This window comes from Montipora foliosa, chromosome 6 (genome assembly GCF_036669935.1).
Source record: "Montipora foliosa isolate CH-2021 chromosome 6, ASM3666993v2, whole genome shotgun sequence".
NCBI classification, from domain to species: Eukaryota; Metazoa; Cnidaria; class Anthozoa; order Scleractinia; family Acroporidae; genus Montipora; species Montipora foliosa.
The window spans coordinates 68,016,188-68,036,187 of NC_090874.1; the positions used below are offsets into that span (position 1 = coordinate 68,016,188).

General features: G+C 38.2%; 2 protein-coding genes across 3 annotated transcripts in view; one reads left to right on the plus strand and one right to left on the minus strand.

Moving 5' to 3' along the window:
* LOC138008254 (atos homolog protein A-like) overlaps positions 1–15,793 on the plus strand; it is a 28,777-nt gene extending 12,984 nt beyond the window's left edge. Inside the window, exons 5-14 of one of the 2 annotated variants that reach the window (XM_068855526.1) lie at positions 4,166–4,766; positions 6,304–6,468; positions 6,770–6,828; positions 7,131–7,227; positions 8,055–8,099; positions 8,567–8,680; positions 9,274–9,348; positions 10,628–10,765; positions 13,809–13,843; positions 14,033–15,793. In XM_068855526.1, the coding sequence (XP_068711627.1) occupies positions 4,166–4,766; positions 6,304–6,468; positions 6,770–6,828; positions 7,131–7,227; positions 8,055–8,099; positions 8,567–8,680; positions 9,274–9,348; positions 10,628–10,765; positions 13,809–13,843; positions 14,033–14,174 (1,471 nt within the window). In that variant the 3' untranslated portion in view covers positions 14,175–15,793. The remainder of the gene's footprint in view (positions 1–4,165; positions 4,767–6,303; positions 6,469–6,769; positions 6,829–7,130; positions 7,228–8,054; positions 8,100–8,566; positions 8,681–9,273; positions 9,349–10,627; positions 10,766–13,808; positions 13,844–14,032) is intronic. The other variant, XM_068855527.1, reaches the window with a different exon arrangement.
* Positions 15,794–16,622: 829 nt separating this feature from the next.
* LOC138006184 (DNA-binding protein RFX7-like) overlaps positions 16,623–20,000 on the minus strand; it is a 12,063-nt gene continuing 8,685 nt past the window's right edge. Inside the window, exons 8-9 of the mRNA XM_068852337.1 lie at positions 18,924–19,792; positions 16,623–18,124 (exon numbers count right to left, since the gene is read on the minus strand). Of these exons, the coding sequence (XP_068708438.1) occupies positions 17,407–18,124; positions 18,924–19,792 (1,587 nt within the window). The 3' untranslated portion in view covers positions 16,623–17,406. The remainder of the gene's footprint in view (positions 18,125–18,923; positions 19,793–20,000) is intronic.

The window sequence follows — 20,000 nt, forward strand, 5'->3', positions numbered from 1 at the left end:
AGACTAGTGGTACGCACTACATTTGGCATTATAGATACAAACTTGCGCTCATCGTTTATAAATCTATCAACTCTGTAACACCCCTCAGTTTGTTATTCCAGAGACGAAATAACTTCTACTCACTGAGGGGTGAAAATAAACTTTCCTTGCCACAACCCAGAACTGAAATTTTAAAGAAATTGATTGCCTACAGAGGTAGCAGATCTAGATTATGGAATCTGTTAGATGACTTGTTTGTATGCAAGGAGTTTAAGGAGCGAGGATGGGACACTTGGTTAGTGCGTGGCCTTGTTGCAAGAGGTCCTGAGTTCGATTCCTGGATCTCATATCCTTGTTTCGATTTCTTTCTGTTCTGTGTAGCTTAAGTAGCTTTAAAACGGAGCACTGATGGAGGGGGGGGGGTAAAATGAGCGAAACCGTCGACCTCAGGTTTGTCAATTGAATTACTGTTACAAGTTTTCCTGTTATTGACGTTACTTATGACTATTTTTAATTTTTTCAGCATGTAATTCTTTGCATTTTTTATTTAAAAAGGCACAGCCACATCATCTTTTTTTAGCTGCTTTTACACACTGTGTACTGTATATTAAATAAATACTATTATTATTATTATTATTATTATTATTATTAGTAGTAGTAGTAGTATGGGTAATCAAATGGTGACGCGTGAAATTAGGGAATAATTTCATGCGCGTTTTTTATTTGATTTTGGACAAAACGCAAGTGAAATTATTCCCTAATTTCATGAGTATACCATTTGATTAGCTATTAATAACATGGGTGACAAATTACTCCTTAATTTTCAAACCTGGATGCCATTTTAGAACTATATAAAAAGTTGCCATGGCAACAATGTAATTTCACATGTGAAATTATAAATTAACGCTGAAATTTCGCACCAAAATTAAGGAGTAATTTGTCAACCATATTATTATTATTATTATTATTATTATTATTATTATACATGTACTGTTACAGTAATAACTACATCTATAGGCATCTCACTCTTGAGCATTACTGGGAAACCTTTTGCAAGGATCATCCTCAAACGACTACAGAAATTAGCGGAGAGAGTTCTACCAGAAGGTCAGTGCAGCTTCAGATTGAGCAGCTCAACAATTAATGGATGTGATTTTTCCCTTTGGCAGCTACAAGAAAAGTGTTGGGAACAACATCTGCTCTTACATGTACAAGTCATGTAGCACTTGTGGACGAAAGCATTCAAAACAGTTAGTAGTTCGGGACTGTCCATGGTACTAGAAAAAAAAGGATGCCCACTAATACATGTACTACTCCTGGACCAGCTCATTGTCTCTTTCACAGGGGCCACTCACGGATGGTATACCGCCGTCTGTTTGTCAGAAGTTGGCCTCTCACCACCGGCTACTCTGCCTTGATTTTCACTCAAGCCCTTGTAAAAGACAAGAGTGACCGCCACTTACATTGATTAGCCCAGGCATCTACTTTAAAAGGTATTGAAACCCCTGCCTTCCATGACGACATTCAGGTCACCATTCAGTTTGATGGCTCGACATCAGACAGCCTCAAGATCAAGAGCGGAGTCAAGCAGGGCTGTATTCTAGCCCCAACCCTCTTCAGCATTTACTTTGCTGCACTGCTACACTACCCTTTTCAGGACCTATCAGGCGATGTGAACCTTCACAACCTTCATTAATACTACTCCAGCTCATCACCTTTTTCCCTGGGGTTTCATTAGAAGCTGCTCACTGGTGGTATGGTATACCCCCGTCTGTTTGTCAGAAATTTGCCCCTCACCGCTGGCTTCTCTACCCTGATTTTCATTCAAACCCTTGTAAAAGACAAGATTGACTGCTACTTACATTGATTAGCCTAATTGAAACCCCTGCCTTCCATGATGACATTCAGGCCACCATTCAGTTTGATGGCTTGACATCAGACAACTTCAAGATCAATAACAAGAGTCAAGCAGGGCTGTGTTCTAGCCTTGTCCCTCTTCAGCATTTACTAAGCTAAAATGTACACTATTGTGCAATGTGCTTTTCAGGACCCACCAGGGGATGTGAACCTTCATTGGAGAACTGATGGATCACTTTATGGCCAGGACCTAAATCAAATTCGCGGATGATGCCGCTCTTGTGGCTTATGGTGAATCAACTCTACAGACAATGATGGGCCATCTACATGTATCATTAGCATGTAAGGCTTTCTCATTAGTCATCAGTGTCAAGAGAACTGTAATTTGTATCCAGGAAGGTGCAGAGCAAGGCCACACATCAAGTTGGACAACAAAGTGCTTAATTGAGACTGTTGACAAATTCTACTACTTAGGCTCTACCATCACTGGATGACAAAATCAATGTCAGAATAGGGAATTCAAAGCTGCAACAACTTTTGGCAAAAAGAAAACAAAAAGAGCATGGGACAATAAACAGCTCACCTTGGAGATGAAGATCAAAATCTATGAAGCATGCATGTATTTTCAGCACACTCCTGTACAGATCAGAAACATGGACCATGTACACCAGACAAGAAAAGAGACTTGATATCTTTCATCTGAGATGCCTTTGTAAGACGGTGGGTGTAACTTTGAGTGACAGACTAACCAACAACGAAGTACTGGAGCAAGCAATTAATCTTCAAAGCATGACAACAACATTCTGTCACAGTGACAGAAGTTGGGCTTCCAAAATCAGCCAAATTTGAAAGAAGCTGTAAGGGAAGGATGGCTCAACTGTGAACCAGAAAACGACAGATAGCTCAGATTATTTAGTCTACTAGCTGCAAAGACCGTTTGCATAGACGAAAAGAGCCAAAGATAATGAACTTTATTTTTTTCTCAGTGCCTGAGCAGGTGGAATTCAACAAATCCTGCAATCTGATATTGGTTTCGGAAGCGGGCGAAATTAATTTTTGTCATCTGGGCGGAATCCTAGCCTTAGTTGTGTGAGCTTACATGTGTGTGATGACCAAGTAAATTTCCATTTTTTTTTTTTCAAACGTTCAGTTTGCAACTTGCGTTATACTGCATTCGCTATCAAGCATGGTGTGAGTTAACAATTAAAAAAGGGATTTCAGAGAGGAAGAGGGAGAGAGAGAGAGAGAGAGAGGAAAAAAGAAATATTTACCAGCTATTAAAGGGGTTTTCCACATAGTGAAAAACTCAATTGGACCTCTGTCACAGTTTTTGTCTATACGGACCGACCCTTTTACAGCTGGTAAATAATGCATATATCTTTTTGTCACGAAAACTTCCAAGATTAATATTTTTTAAAATAACGATGGCAACAACTACAACAAGAAACCTTGGCGATATTTGAAAATTTGCGAGACTGCTGATCATCAAGTTCAAGTGGTTTTGTTTAACATCTGACAGGCAAAAATTTGAGCTTTGACTTTTATCCAAAGGCCGTTCACTTTGAGTGTAAATTTTGGATTTCAGAGTCCACCATTACTCACGTTCAAAGCTGACCGATTGGACCTCAAAGGGTTGGATCTTTGGAAAAGTGATGTCATTTACTCACTAGCTTAAAATTTGAGCGTGTAAAATGAAGCTGAAGTCTGAATTCCCAAAACTCCCATGCTGCATAATTATTAATTCTGCCGCGTACACATGCATTGCATTCTTAAACTATCGAATCTTTGACATCGTTTTCTCCTTGATCCAGCTCTTTCAATGATCTAAAGTTAACAATGGGAGACCACTAAATAGGAAAATTCCAATTAAAATAAACAGGTATCTTTAAGTTTTAAATTAAGGCTTAAAACTAAATGGGCACTTAGTATTTGGTTTATACAAAATTAATGTACATGTAAGTAAACATAGTTTTGAAATCCAAGGAAAAATACATGTAAGAACTGATTTTTTGGTCACAGTTATTTGTAGCACTTTAACCCATTGACTCCTGAAACCCCCCAATGACAAGTAAAATTGTCTGGTATTAGACAGGGTATTCTCTTACTACATGTCTGTCTCACTTCTAGGATTCAATGGGTTAAAGGGGACAGAGGTTATGAGTGTATGGGGAAGTTGTTAACCAATTGACCCCTGAGTCTGTACAATCTATCAAGTCTCACTCCTATAGGAGTCAATTGGTTAATCATTTTACTTAAAAGTAATACAAAAGATAGTTCTGTCAGCAAATTTGAATGATTTCTGTCTTCTTTTGTTTGAATTTTTTTTCAGAATTAGTTATGATGGTGGGGAGGATAATTTGTTGGATGAGAGATTCCTAAAGGAACCCGATTTTCACACATTTCCACTGGCTAATCTCTACAGCAACAGAGTCCTTCAAGTTAGCGTACAGTCTCTTCCAAGATACAACGTTTTCAATTTAACAGATGAAATCTTGGCTTTAAAACTTGATCAGCTCAGTGGCAATTCCACCAGTGATTGCCAAGAGAATGAAGACTTGCTGGATGAATCAATTAGGTCTCCCTTAAAAAAGAAATCGTGCATCAGTCAACATGATACTGATAATGATTCACAGACCAGAAATGGCCATAACTGTTGGAAGAATCATGAGAATATTTTAGAATGTTTAAAACCTTCAACAAGTACATGTAGGACTTGTAGTTTGGCAGCAGAAATACAACATGTAGCTTCAAGGAACTGTGAAAATCAAAACGTTTTGAATTCTGCGAGGAGCTCTCAGAACAGTCTAAGAGGTCGTGTTTTAAAGAGTGATAGTCTTGGTGAAGGGATTCCAGGAAATTCATTCTATGGAACAATAAATGAACACTTGAGCAAAAAAGATCTGTCTGTGCACAACTCAGAAACAAAGGAGGTAAGATAAGTTCAATGATTAGTAGTACAGTAGCTTTCGCTAAGTGCCAAGAAGACAGTCAATATTACCTGTTTATTTTAATTGGAATTTTTGGAACCCAACTGTTGTTGTAATTTAAATTTTCCCTCCTCCAGGTGATCTGGTGATGTAATTCGGAAGACTGGGGAGAAAATTTTTAACGCTGTATCCCACAACCGCGCACGGCCTTATTTTCGAATTCAACATGGCAGAGGCGAGGTTAGATCTTGTCGGGTCTACTTGAATGTTCATTCAGTAACAGGAAATGTGGTAGACACATAATGATCTGTTGATGGCAATACTGCAGGGAGTTTGGAAACAACACCTAAGGCCGTGCGCAGTTGTGGGATACGGCGTTAAAATTCTTCTTCCCAGTCCACCAAATTACGTCACCAGATCACCTGGCTGCAACATCTCTCCAAAAAGCCTTCAACATCCACTCATCACTCATCTTGGCATATCTGAATGTTCAGACCAAGTTGCTCCTTCACACAATCATACGCACTAATCAATTCCCTCCCACCATCCTTCCTCTTGATGTACAACCTCACTGCACTCCCTTTCTTGTGGAACATGCCAAGCATCGTCAACCTCTTCCTCGTCTTCATATCCATCCCTGTCAGTTCCCCATCATTCCAATCTGATTCCCTGCATAGTACCTCACCTCACTTGTAAACATTTGTTTAGCCCATGCATTTATCACCTTAACCTATTGACTCCTAAACTGCCTCCCATTGACAAGTAAAATTGTGTGGCTTTTGGACAGGGTTGAATCTATTGAGTTTCACTCCTTGGAGTCAAAGACGATGTCAACGTCTACAAGAAGGTCTTCTAAAAATATTGTTTCGCATTACTGTAATGGTTTTGCAATTACCTGGTACTCCAAGTCGCTCGGCATGGAAAACGCGAGTTCACATTGCAAGAATAAAATTGGTGACTGGGTTGGACACTTAATTTTGAGAGCACTCGCCATTCGGGCGAGTGACCCTCAAAATGCACTCGCCTGGGTCAGTTTTCACTCGCCCAAAAGTTTCAGGATGGCTAAGCAGTTATCAACTGGGCCTCCCAGCTCTGCGACCAGGGTTCAACCGTGGCTGAGTTTCAGCTGATGTCAACTTCGAGGGTTTTTCTCTGGGTACTCTCAACTGGTTTTCCTCCGTCATCAAAACTGACTCTCAGTCAATTACATCCAGCTGCAGGCGGACACCCTTGATAGGGATAACCTCTGGTATCCTTTCATTGAATTGAATTTCCAACAACAGCATACTGTGGTCCTTTATTAAAATAAAATATTTTTATGAGTAACGTATCATGATAGATCTGTAATACATTTGCGTGGTATTGACTCAGAGTTGGCCCTAAGATCTGATTCGCTGTCAATCAAATTTGTTTATTGTTTAATTTAACTTTTGAAAGGAATTTATCAGATGATCACCAGCACTTGACAAATCTTACTAATTAAAACCATTTTCAAATGAGACAGTTCTCAGTTATTTTCATTTTTATTTATGACACTTAGCCTGTATCAGAAGGAAGGAAATTTGATGTGCGGGACTCAAAGTCTTCATCAAAGATCCTTATTCCATGTGGTGTATTTCAAGCTGAATTTCATAGCCGTTGTGTGGCGTCTGGTACTCTTCCCATCTTCAATTCCAGAACAGGGCTACCTATATCTTCAAGTCCGGTCAGTAGAAAATAATATGTGTCTCCAAAATTTGAACTTTGCAAGTTTTCGTGATATACAATTGCAAGTCATGTAATTGTTCAGAGTTTAAATGATGAAAGTACAAATTGTGAAATAAACTGAATAAACGTGTCCATCATTAATAATTATAGTAATAAAATGAGAAATTACTTTGACAAAAAAATTAAGGAACTAGCTACTTCTCTGTTCAGTCTATGTACTGTAATTGTTATAGATATGAAAGTTCTGAACTTGATTATTATTTAAATGTCATCGTTGAGCTTTTCATTGACTTTGTTAGGCTGCTCTTCGTCGTTCTGCTACTGATTGGGACATAAATAATGACACCACTTCAACAAAGTAAGTAATTTTTGTAGCACCTTTAGCTGAGTTATAATTGACAGTATTTGTAAATCCTCCACAACATTTACCGCAACACTGTTGTTTTTAATCATTAACCCATTGACTCCTAGGAGTGAGACTTCATAAATTTAACTGTCAGCTGACACCAGATGATTTTACTCGTCAATGGGTGACGGTTCCTTAGTCAATGGGTTAACAACCCCTACATCCAACCAAAAGCTAAATCCCCAAGAAAATTTAAGTGTTGCTCGAACTAATTAATCTGGATACTTTTTATACATTTTGATTTATTCCTGAAGCAGAGATGCAGAGAGATCGAGCACTAAGGACTTAACAGCAATACTAAGTAAAAGTGCCCCAGCATCCACTACACAGAGTTTACTTGGAAACTTTGAGGTATGCTCACTTGATCATGGTGTTCAGTTTACCAGTCATAGGCAGGCTGAGGGCCAAGCAAAGAAACAAATGAATGTGGTTTTAAGTCAAGTGCAGCAGTGCCAGTCATGGGAGATGGTAAAGGGTGCTAGACTTAAGATGTCAAGTCTATCTTGATTTTGTCTGGGTTGTCCTTGATTCAAATTTGTTGGCTGCACCTGTAAATACAAAAGTCATGTAACCAACTGGTTACCATGGAGTGTACATGTAGGGATGGCACAGTGGTGAGAGCAGATGCCTCTCACTAATGTGGCCCGTGTTCAATTCCCAGACTTGGCGTCATTATGTGGGTTGAGTTTGTTGGTTCTCTTCTCTGCACCAAGAGGTTTTTATCCGGGTATTCTGGTTTTCCCCTCTCCTCAAAAACCGACATTTGACTTCATCAGGGTTAATGTTGTTAATTTCAGTTTACAGTGTACCCAATTAGTGCTCCAGCACTACAACAACTAGACACTTAAATAATATTCCTTTCCTTTCCTTGCACCAGTTGATATTCAACCTGGTCTCTGTTGTTACTGGTGCGTATTTTGGTGACACTGACTCAGAAAAACTATAATCCGGGATGGGTCTCTTACCCCCGGTAGTAAACAATCATGAAAACAGTGTTTTGCTCTGGAAAGATTGCATGGTTCTGTCCATCTATAAATAATTATTATATTATTTTCTATGCAGCTGGCTTTAATTTATGGGTGTCACGTACAATAATGCTATCCCAAAGAGCGTTGTATGAACATCCAAATAAAAGCTGCCATCAATACTAATTAATTTATATCTCCTTTTATTTCCAGGAGTCTGTATTAAATGGACGAATGGAGCCCTTGGGAACAGTGGAGGTGATAAAAACTATAATGTTTCATTCATAACAGTATAGAGAAAAATTTTAAAATAGTGGAACACCGGTGTGTGCTGAAACCATTTCTTCCCTTTTGGAGTTGCCACACTTTCCTTCTTAATGGGATCACTCATTAACATGAACTGTACATGCCTTGGGTAATGTATGCCTTTCAGGTGAATTCTCAGTGAAGAAATAATTATTATTTCCATTCTTGGAGAATATAACATTTACCTAGCAAAAGAGTACAATTATAATAATTATTATTGTACCTGCAGTGTGTGTTGCCCTTGTACACTGTACGTGCTCCTACAATAGGCATATTATTACAGAAAACCTGAAGTTGTATTTTCAGTAACAAGCCTACCTATTAAACAGTAATTACTCACTGTAACTGTACTAAGTGATATTTGAGATAAGGTCAATGTAAATTGGTGCACCACTGGTGGATTATTTTGACATTTTTAGGGATTCATGGCTGAGTTAGGTGCCAGTGGATCCTTTTGTCCTGCGCACGTCACTTTACCTGTCAAAGCATACTTTTTCAGTCTGTCTGATGACAATGCTCCGTCTCCTTATTTGGTAAGATTTTGTCAATTAAAACATGAATTCATCAGACATGTTCTTTGCTTTATCCAAAATTATACGATTTTGTCAATTATTGAGACATGCCATAATTCCAAGCACTGAATTTTACAATAATTAATGAATGTAGTTAAGCAGTGATGTGGATTAAACTACTGTTTTAGAGCCATATTGAGTTCCAGGGAAGAAGGTGTCAAATGTGTGGGAATATGGGGATAAATTATAAACAATTGTTCTTTAAATAAATTGATTTGAGGGCTTTTTTGGCTTTTGATGCAAGTCCCATTTTGTATCTGAAAGATAATACTGTAAACAGTAGGTGCGCTTGCTAATCTTAGGGTTACTGACTTCTCTGAAATACAGTGTAATGCATGCCTTGGGTACTTTGACTTCCTGCTTGAACCAATACTTGCACTTTGGGCCAGTGACAGATCTTTTATACTCTGCTGAATGTTGTGACATTATCAAATAATTAAATCAATTATTGAGATTTTTTCAAAAGAAACCTGTGTAATGGTTTTCACAGTTTACTCTGTAGTTTGATCTGAGAATGGATGTATTGTAACACAGTTTTATGTGTCAATCTGCAGGGCTACATTGATTTAAATGACCCATCTATTAGTAGAAAGGGTTACCATGTACCTACTAAGGGAACAGTTCAGCTGGTAAGAGTTAATTTGATTACAAATTAATTTATGTAAACTATGTGATTGTTCAGCAACCCCGCTTGCTGCCTGCCTCTGTTTGAGTTTTATATCTTTGAAATTATTATAATTATAGTACAGTACATTATACTGTCGATATTTTAATGAGTTGTATATTATTCCTTGGGTATTGTGCATGCTATGATTGGTGAATAATTCTAGTGGCCAGTAGTGCTAGACCATATATACATATATTGTTGTTCCTGTTCAGTTCAATGGCCAAGAGGTTATGATTTAATAATAATAATAATAATAATAATAATAATTATTATTATTATTATTATTATTATTATTATTATTATTATTATTATTTGTAGTAGTAGTAGTAGTAGTAGTAGTAGTAGTAGTAGTAGTAGTAGTAATAGTAGTAGTAGTAGCAGCTGTAGTAGTATTTTGTTATTATCTTATCTCTCTATAACGTCTTTTATTTGTTCAGGTAAATTTTTGACCTACGTGCTGTAATTGCAAGCTTACCTAAAAAAATACAGCCTTACATTATGCATGCAATAATATTATTACTCAATTGACCAATCCCCATAGGCAGTTTTCAGGGCCAATGACACAATCAACGCAACAACAGAACAGAACAACAGCAACGACTGTTAAGAATCCCAACTGGCCAGAGGCAAAACCAGTTGGCTATTTACAAGTGCGGCCAAGAAGTTGACCCAGGGACTACAGTGTACCAGGAACAAATTTAATGAGTGGCTAGAATGGGTCTTGAACCCGGGAACTCCGGATCTCAAGACAAACGTCCTAATCACTGGGCCGTACTGCCTGCACGTTGCATAATATTAATGTTGTGGTTTAAATTTTCTTGTGGTTTAAAATTTTTTGAACAAGCTTTTTTTGAGTTTTCTTTGCCTAATATTCATCAAGTTAAGTTTATTTTATTCACTTATTCAATTACAATACAACAACAATCAAAATAAAAAGAAGTAAATTTAACAAAGCAAACTACACGTATAAAATATTAATTGAATTAAACGTAACAATTAAAGGAGAAAGTGTGTAGCAGCCAAATGAGCCAAGCTTTCCAGTTGGCTACTACCACAGTCTGAAACAAAGGAAAATCAAAATTAAACTGGTTTTAAAAATTTTGAACCAGGAAAAAATGTGAAGGTTCCACGACACATACAACTGAAACTACTGCTGTAATTGACAGCACTTAATTGCCTCAGTATAAAACTGTGAATGTTGATCATTCACGGTTATTCATACATTTTTCTTTTGCTCTTAGACTTTGTTCAATCCCAACAAAACTGTTGTTAAGATGTTTGTTGTGCTGTACAACTTCAGTGATATGCCACCCAAGGCACAGACATTTTTGCGACAACGTACGTTTTCTGTTTGGAAAAGGCCATGTCACTCAGGGGAAGTAAGTTTGTAGTGAATGTGATTCATTATGACAGTATACTTTTAATTAATATTTTGGACAGAAATTTGATTTTGTTTGTGATTTCCAACTGGTTTTAAAGTATCAGGTCACTGCTGTCCAGTACAGTTTAGTTTCATTTTTAAGTTGCTCTGATTCAGTACATTGCACACTCTTTCCAGTAGAGTTTTATGGTTTGAGGTATTAGACAAGTACACTTAATGATATTTTAGAATAAAATAGATGTTAATGCTGGTAAGCAAATACTGGGCAGCGCCTGGGAGGAGAGCGTGACTTCCCATCACATAACTACCTTATTTGGCTATTTCATTCATCCCGCCATGCGAGCCTTCTCAGTTTGACATTTCCAAAGCTCAACTAGTTCTGTTTTTTCCATTGAGCAATTTAATCCCTCCGTCCCGCCCGTTTTGCTTTCTGGTTCTCTTGTATTTTATTTTATTTTTTCCTTGTGAGCTTCTGTAACCTATTCAATAGTTCTCCTTAATAAAATATGGGCAGGAAATTGCTGCCTGCGGCACCCCTTCAGCCCTGTGCTGAAGCCCCGTTAGGGAGGGGGCGTATTGTTACTCTGCTGGACTGGGTTAACTTGGCCCCAGGACATTATGCCAGCAACTATGCCCGCCTTTCAATACAGGCATGAGGCACCCCCTCGGCTAGTTGCCGAGGCCCCTCATCCGGTGGTCCATACCGGCGGTGGGTATTACCTGCGCCTTGCCAGTACATTCCCTGCCCCTCGTTTACGCCCAAGTTTTGTGTATTGTCTTTTATTGCGCACCAAAGCATTAAGAAGTCTATGATGACATCACGGTTATTAACGTGAACAAATCTAGTATTGGTATCCCTGTGATGTATGAGCTAGGGGTCAACTACATTCCTGAAACAGTCTATAGTGATGATATTTAACAAATCGTTATTGCAAGGCAGTGTTCCTGATGTCGTAAAGATAACACCTGTTGATAAAGGAGGTGAACCAACTGATCTGGCAAGTTATTGCCCTATTCCTACCTTGTCAGCTTTAATGCATTAACCTACAGCTGTACACTTTTCCATTTCCATTTTGGCTTCAGAAAAATCATTCAACTGAGGGCAAGCTGTCTGTAAAATTGCATACAGTCTAAGAAAGTCCATAGACAATAACCTAATACTTGTGGAGTACTTATGGACTTTTCGACACTGTGAAGCACCAAATATTGTTAATGAAATATTACAATCATGAAATTAGAGGGATTGTTTTAAAATGGTTTACAAGTTACCTTCAGAACAGGGAGTACTACGCAGCAATTGTGGAATTCCGCAAATCATTGCTTGTCTTGCTGACACCTATGTGACACCTATTAATAGGTGTCACCAAGACAAGCAATGACTTGCAGAATTCCACAAGGCAGTACACTAGGGCCTTTGCTTTTTACTGGGTTGCCAGTATGGCAATCCCAGTCGGAAAAAGGGTAGCATTTGTTGGGTGTTTTTCTTTTTTTTTTTTTTTCGTGTCGGTAAAAGTCTTGCCTGTGACTCCCCTGCTAAGTGGTGTCTTTGTGCATAGAGCCTTTTGCGCGTATTTTCTTAGGATCGAGACGGTAGTGGGAAATGCGTAGATTTCTCTGGTGGACACAATAGAACGATTAAACTTAACCGGCAATGGCGTCGAAAGTCATGTAACGCGAATGGCGTTTTAGTGGATCTTTGAACAAAATATACCCTTATGAAGCTCAATAATGGCAAGGCAAATGAATACTGAACAAGACAGGCGGTGGAATCTTTCATCTTTAACAAACGGGTACTGATGTATCCTTATGGGCATTGTCTTACCGAGAATGATGATGCTGACGAGGCCGCTCATGGATTCCTGTCAGACATGGATGCAGCCAACACTCATCTTCTCTCCGGACTCCTGTCGGACAACGATGAGGAGATGTAAGACAAAGTTGCGGGGGTGCATGTGCGTAGTGACATTACGGAACTGAGGTGACTTTAAGGAGACTCTACATGTACTATGATTCACTCTGACGAAGGGCTAACACTTGAAACGTCACCTTTTAGAATCTCTGTATGGTGGTCAATTTACATTTATTAACTCTGTTGATAAACAAAGTTTTTGTATACTACTTCCCCACTGATGCAGCACCACAGTTTTGTTAGAAACTACCCCCTCTACACGGATATAACCGGTGGGACGATTGTGTTCTGGATCCTCTCATTGAATGGCCACATCCAAATCAGCCTTGATAATAATAATAAGCTAGCAAACGTCAAGGAATATTGTGCAATGTTAACAGACTTTCTATAAATTACCAGTATACCAAAACCAATGATATGATTATCAAATCATCAAGGAAACAATCTGGTAGTATACAAATAAAAGTTACAAAACATAGATGGTTTGTGCCACCTATTAGAAGAAAAAGATTGACATATTGAATATGTGGGTGTTACGATCGATAACTCATTAAGTTGGAAATTTCATAACCTCTTATATTTTCCATGTATCTCGCACAATACTGTGTAAGGCATTACCTTAAAAGTTCTGTTTATCAACTCAAACAAATCTATAGCCTTGTATACCGCTCTATTTATCATATGCTGTAATAGCTTGGGGCACTTGCTTATATTATGCTATAGTTCTTTTTCCCTTGTATCTCTTTTTTTATCATTAAAATGAACTTAAAAGTCTAGAGTATTACGGGCTAGCTCGAAAACCTCACGGTTCCTTTAGCCTGTTGGCTCCAAATAATTAATTACTATTCCTACTCCTTTTTTCTTGTAAAGTGTGAGTCGTTAAAGATTATTGTATTGTATTGCTCAAATTTTGTTCTCTTCATTATTAGGGAAAAGAATTTGTTTTGGCAGTCAATGTATTTAATAAAAGTACAATTATTACATATGAACGACTACGATAATTTTGTATGAGTCAATTTTTTTTTTTTGGTCAGGTGTTATTTCCTGCAAAATGCATTGGATTGTTACTAATTAATTACCATGCCTACTGATGTACTTATAACGTTGTCCTCTATTACATTTTTTTTTTCAGGGTCAAAATTCTCTGCACTATCTTATTCACTTAAGGTAAAAAATTGTTTAAAATTTCATACTATTTATTAATAAGTACATATACGAAACCTCTACTTAATTTGAATCAATTACTTTCATGATCAATGCAAAGCATGATATCATTGGTTTTTAATCATTGCAAGGGATAACTGAACATTTAAAAAAACCCTTATACTCAGCCTAAATCCCTTTCTTCAACTTTAGGTTTGTGAGTTCCAAATCAGCAAGACTCTACCTCCACACAGATATCAGAGTGATCTTTGCACGTCAGCCACCTGATCTCCCCAATGGGGTCTCATATTGTACTGTCACAGATGGCCCAACGGAACCCAAGTATACACTTTAATAGTGAACATTAATAATAAGCACAAGCTGTAAGTTGTTTTTTTTTTTTTAATATATGAAGGCATTTGCAACATGCATTGATGTCTAGTGCATCAAGGACTGAAATAAAGAATAAAAATATTTAATAATTTATTATAATAGTCTGTATGTTATCAATCAGGGTAAGTAAGTGAGTAAGTAACAACTTTATTTATAGAGGGTAACACATAACAGTTAAAAACTGACAAACCAGTGGCCCTCTACTGTAATAACCCAATAACTATTTATAATAATAATAATAATTATTATTATTATCACAACAACAATTGTTTTTTTTTTTCTGAACTTTAGAGATCTCTATAGAAAATGTTCTGACAAGAAGCGTACGTTTGATTTGAACATTTTGTGTGAATCAGTATCCAGATGTTGGAAAGGTTGTGTGTGGAAATTTGATTGCAAACATTACTTTTCATCTCTGGCTAGTCTCTTTTCTGACCATAAAAAAAAGAAAATAGGCATTTTTAAATTGAGCAAGTGCTTTAGATGAGTATAAACTGCATGGTATGGTAAGTGGTGCCAAAAAGAAATACCAGGACAAAAGAATGTTTTTAATTAATTCTTTATAGAGATTTTTTTTCTCTCTAGTAAGTTACTTTGATTTGATGTTTCAACTTCACTGAATTCCCTGATATTATTTTGTATTTAACAAAAGCAAAGCTAAACACAAAAGGAAATACATTATTTATTTTGTTCCAGGGCATAACATCAGTGAGCAATATTCTATGTTGTTTTATAAGTTGTTTTAGTTGCCATTTTAACAGTATTAATTAGGTTAAACACAACAATTAAGTATTATACATGCCATCATTTAATGTGCTCTGTCAAGTGCTCATTGAGTATATAATAAACACTTAATGACTGGTCCCACGGGACATAGTTCATTTTGTTTCCCTCAAATTTCAATATTTCCCTCGGCTGCTCCTTGGGGAAACATTGGGATTCTTGGGAAACAAAATGAACTGCTTCCGCAGGGACCAGTCATTTGTTATATAGCACAAAAAGAAAAACATGCAATGGCAACAACAACGGCGGTTGTCAGTCAACTTTCGCTGGTAGCAGTCCACTGTTAGCCTGGCTCTGATGTCATAGATTTTGCACTGTTGCCCTCTCAGAGACTTTTGGTGGGAAACAGTTTTATTGTTAGATGTCATGTGACCTCAAAGTAACCAATGAGAGCATGCACTGTTGCCGCAAAAAATTCAGCTACCAGTATATAACAATAATATAATTACTATTACATGTAAAATATTTTGTTCACTGGCCATGATTGTATTCTTTTCACCAAGGTCTCCAAATGCCATAATCTATGACAGTCACTGTATTAAATAAAAACGTTCAACAGTTATCTAACTTGGTGCAGATGTAGATAATAAATCCTAAATTATTTTTTTTTGGTCATAGTTTGAAATTTGAAATTTAGCAGTGCAAGTATGCCACATAATTAATTAAAATCTGCAATTCCTGCAACTTGACAGCGATAATACCGTAATCTCTTGTAACTGCAACTGAAATCAATGTGGCATAGGACAATTGTAGTGTTATTATAATTATAATAGTACAAATTAAAGTTTTGGTCCTTCATTTGCCTGAGGCGTGATTTTCTTCCATTTGTCATTAAAAGGTCAAGTCAGTTTTTGTCTCGTTAGTTTATTTCATGGTCACTCCTAAAAGACATTGTAGTTGTTGGGGAAGAATGTCTTGGCTTGGACTATACTGTCACTTATTCTGATCAAGGTATCACTTGAGGGCTCAGTTGAGTTGTTTGGAAATTGTGTCCCAATGCTCTGCTGGTTTTTGCTATTTCATTTCATTCAGCTCTTGGGGGTTATACGAAATTGACCAGCTCCTAGCTGGCTTGATAGCTTAGTTGGTAGAGCAGTGCAGGGCAATTACACTGTCATGGTTTTAAACCCCATTCAAGTCTGGATTTTTTCACGCTTGCTTGCAAGGGCTTCTACGAAGACAGAGCTGTGGAATGGGCCTGAATTATTGAGTGACTGCCCTGCCCACATCAGTTCAATATTTAGATGAAATTCCTTTCCCACGGTGTGAGCAGTAGCCAGTTTTCGCTGTCAAGGTGTACCAAACAACCGCAACAATGGAAAGATGTTTTCAAAGTTGTGAGTTCCGGTGGGAAATGGATAAAATTGTTCTTGTCCAGTGAAGAGATTGCAAGTGCAACCACATTGACTCGCTGTTACTAAGAGTGCAAAAAAGGTTCCCTGGTCTGAAAAGTTGCATCAAACACAACGCCTCTCAGTAATTTGAACTGTTTACAAGCAAAAGTGGGCAGGGCAGTGACTTAGTAATAACAGGCCCATTCCACAGATTGGTGGTTTTTGTAGTGGAGCTGTATTAACAGAAAGGTTGTTTAATAATAATTGTTACAGCAAAAGACGTTTTCACAACGTACAAGAAAGCAAACTTTTTAATTGCATCTCAAAAGATAAAATTTCTTGAACAATATCAATTATATAGCAAAGTCTGTCCAAAAAATAAATTATAAAATACATAAATCCAATGGCATGTTTGCACACTATTTATGCCAATATGATTATTTTTATGTCCCAGTATCGCTGCCTGGAGATTGAAAAGTACTTGAACAAGTTCTTGTGTTTATCACTAAGGTTCAAATCACTGTTAATCACAGAATCTTGAGGACTTGTGGTTTACCTGCCACTTGCTGAATTCATGACAAGACTCAAGGCCAGGCAGGGAGATTAAAAAAAGGAAAACACACTTTCATTTTTGCAGCTAGTATTACTCAAGCTGTCAGAAATAAGACAGGGACCACAACTTGACTTTTTACTCAATTTTGCCCTAAGTATGTTTCACTATAAGGTGAGTGTAGTCCTGAGAAGGATTGTTTTTGATAACATTGGCACACAGTTTAAAAACGTGAGTGGAAGTTGCCTCCAGGTTTTCATAACATCAAACTTACTTGTCATGGAAATTAGGCCTCCTATAAAGGGCTACACTCATCGTAAATCTCTCCTAAGCCAAGTAGTGTGTGCCAAAAGATTCTCTTATAACTTTAAACTCTCAGATTTTGATATCCCTGACATATAGCTACTTGGAGATAAGTTATAATGACTACACAGAGTCATTTTAAGAACACAACCGCCATTGTCTTGTCATGAACACAAAAACTATATCCCACTCACATGTGCCATTAAGGTCAGACTTTTATTGGACTAATCCATAATTTGCAATGCTTGGGAGTTTGGCCAGGCATGAACATCATTTGTGGGCCATACTCCCGATGTGTTGTTACAAATGTTCCTCAGTACTGCCTCAGTTGTGGCATCATCCAGTGTGTTTAAATCAGAAAGTGTCTCATCATTGTCATTACCGAGATCTGCAAAAGTCAAGTTATTTTCCAGCATTGCCATTTCATGATTCTCTCCTTCCCTGTTTGGGTGGTTTGTTCGAACTGGTTGCACTTCCCAGTTTGACACATTTACATTTGAATTTTCAGCATTGAGCATAGGTGTGAGATTCCGTCGTGCTGAAAAAGCACTTTCAACCTGTGTTGGTCGTGATCCATTGTTATTAACATCGCCATAAAGAACTCTGTTGCGCAGCTCCTTTAAACCATTTAAATGTTGGCTCGAAGTATCCATGGGAGATGGAGTAAGATGTTGAGGACGAGGAGGACGAGGGGTGGTTTGGGGTGTCAATGGATGAAACCTTTGGTCTGCCATATTATGCTGTGTTAATGGAGGCACTGATTGGCTGCGCTGGTATGAAGGTGGAGGGATTTGGCTTGCAGAGCTTGTGGGCTGGTTGCAGATTGACTCAAGTTCTGATGAGTAGTCTGTTGCCTGATGGTGTATGACTGGAGCCAGCTGAATGTGTGCATTATCTGTACCACTGCTGTATCTGCAGGATTTTGGCAAAATCACCGGGGACCTGTCAAATAGTGCAACCAAGGACTAAAATCAACATTTGACTGAAACAGAGATGCATTATAGTGAAGGTTTCTGGTTGGGGAAACAAAATGCACTCAGCAAGTTGCTTGAATACGAGGGAAATGATAACATTATGTCCAGTCACTTCAATAATATTATTACACTCCTCCCTTAAAGGGGACTCAGTTTCTGACTGAATGTAGAGGTTCTAAACCCATTGACAGCATTGAAGAGTAAAATCGTCTGGCGTTAGACATTAAAATTTATTAAGTCTCATTCTTAGGAGTTAATAGGTTAAATGCACGTAAAAGGAAAATCTATTTTAAGTAAGCACCTCTTACATACCTGTACCTGCAGGATAAACTGGCTTAACATGATAACTTAAGCCCTGTGCAAACAGGGTTGTTGATTCTGCAAATGTTGGATGGTGTTGGCAGTTGAGTGCAGACTAATGCTACATCTCCCAACACGTAAGGGCCTCACTGCAGTGTATTATGGGAAGGTTTGTTCGACCCATAAGACTTTGTAGTTCGTAAAAAAAATTCAGCTGCCATTTTGTTTTCAACATGTTAATGCATTGCTGTCTCCATGGAGACCATATGTCAGGCATGAGCATGGCCACCCAGGTTGAAAGATCTGTGCAAACAGATCCAACATTGTGCTACGCTTTGGCAATCATGCAACAAAAAAAATTTTGGGAGTTGTTAGCTCAAAAGTTTGACCAGTTTCAAACTTTGTGCAACAGGGTGTACAAACAGATGCAACATGTAACACCAAACCATAAACTGGAATTTCCTTACCCTTGTTTAGAATGCTGCTGTGAGATGTGCACATTGCCAAGGGACGATGTTGTCGTTGTTATATTTACAGATGGTGTAAATCCTTTTGGAGCCATGCTTTCCACATTTGTAATAATTGGGATCATAAATTCTTGGCTGTGTTGTGCAACATTTGGAGAAACAGGATTTAGCTGATGTCCAACCCCAGGGGATGCCCCCATTGTGGGTGATGTAGCATACTGCTGCGGTGCAATGCGTTGTGGAGTCCGTGGTGATGGTAATGGATATGCAAATGAGCCAGGTCTGCGGTTGGAAGTTGGAGTTGATGGATGGTTTTGATTCATCAATCTTGGTTGTTTACTGGGTGAAATTGGCACATCATTAATTCCCAACTGTTGAGATCCTTGCTGTGGCCAATCACTGTTAATGATTTGGCTAGGATGGGTTGCTGTTGGTCTTAACGTCAGCGGACTTGTTTCTCCTCTATTGATTCTCTGTTCTTGTGAGCTACTGGGGATTGGAGTAAACAGGAAGCGTGTAGGCTCAGCTGAGTTTGGTGTGTGCCTTGCAGCAGCATTTGCTGAGCCTGGTGTGACTGGACGATTCTGAGGTGTCCCTGGAGTATTGAACTTTGGCGATGACTGGAAAGGTGATGGTGTCTGTGGTACTGTGGGGGGTAGGGGAGTGGTAGGTGATATCATGGATGGTGTTATGGGTCTAATCTTGGGAGGGTAGCTACTAGGTGACGTGCTAGGGTTACTAGGTTGTTGTTGTTGTTGGTAGAATGTTCCTACTTGTGCTGGAGGGCTTTGAAGTGCTGGTTGTATTGGCTTTGGCTGAATGTGTAATGGTTGTTTGTGAGGAGGCTTTTGTGGACTCGATATGCTCACCTGAAAAATATCAAGATAACAATGACTCAAGCTTGTACATCTCTCGAAGTTTTAAGTTGTCAGGAGTTTAAAATATAGCTGTATTCTTCTCATTTAACTTGCTATAATTATTCACTACTACATGAGAGTTAGAGATCATTGCAGTTAGTTAAGCAACAACTAAAGTAGTTGCAAATAAAGCCTGAAAAAAATCCAGGCTTGAAAGGGG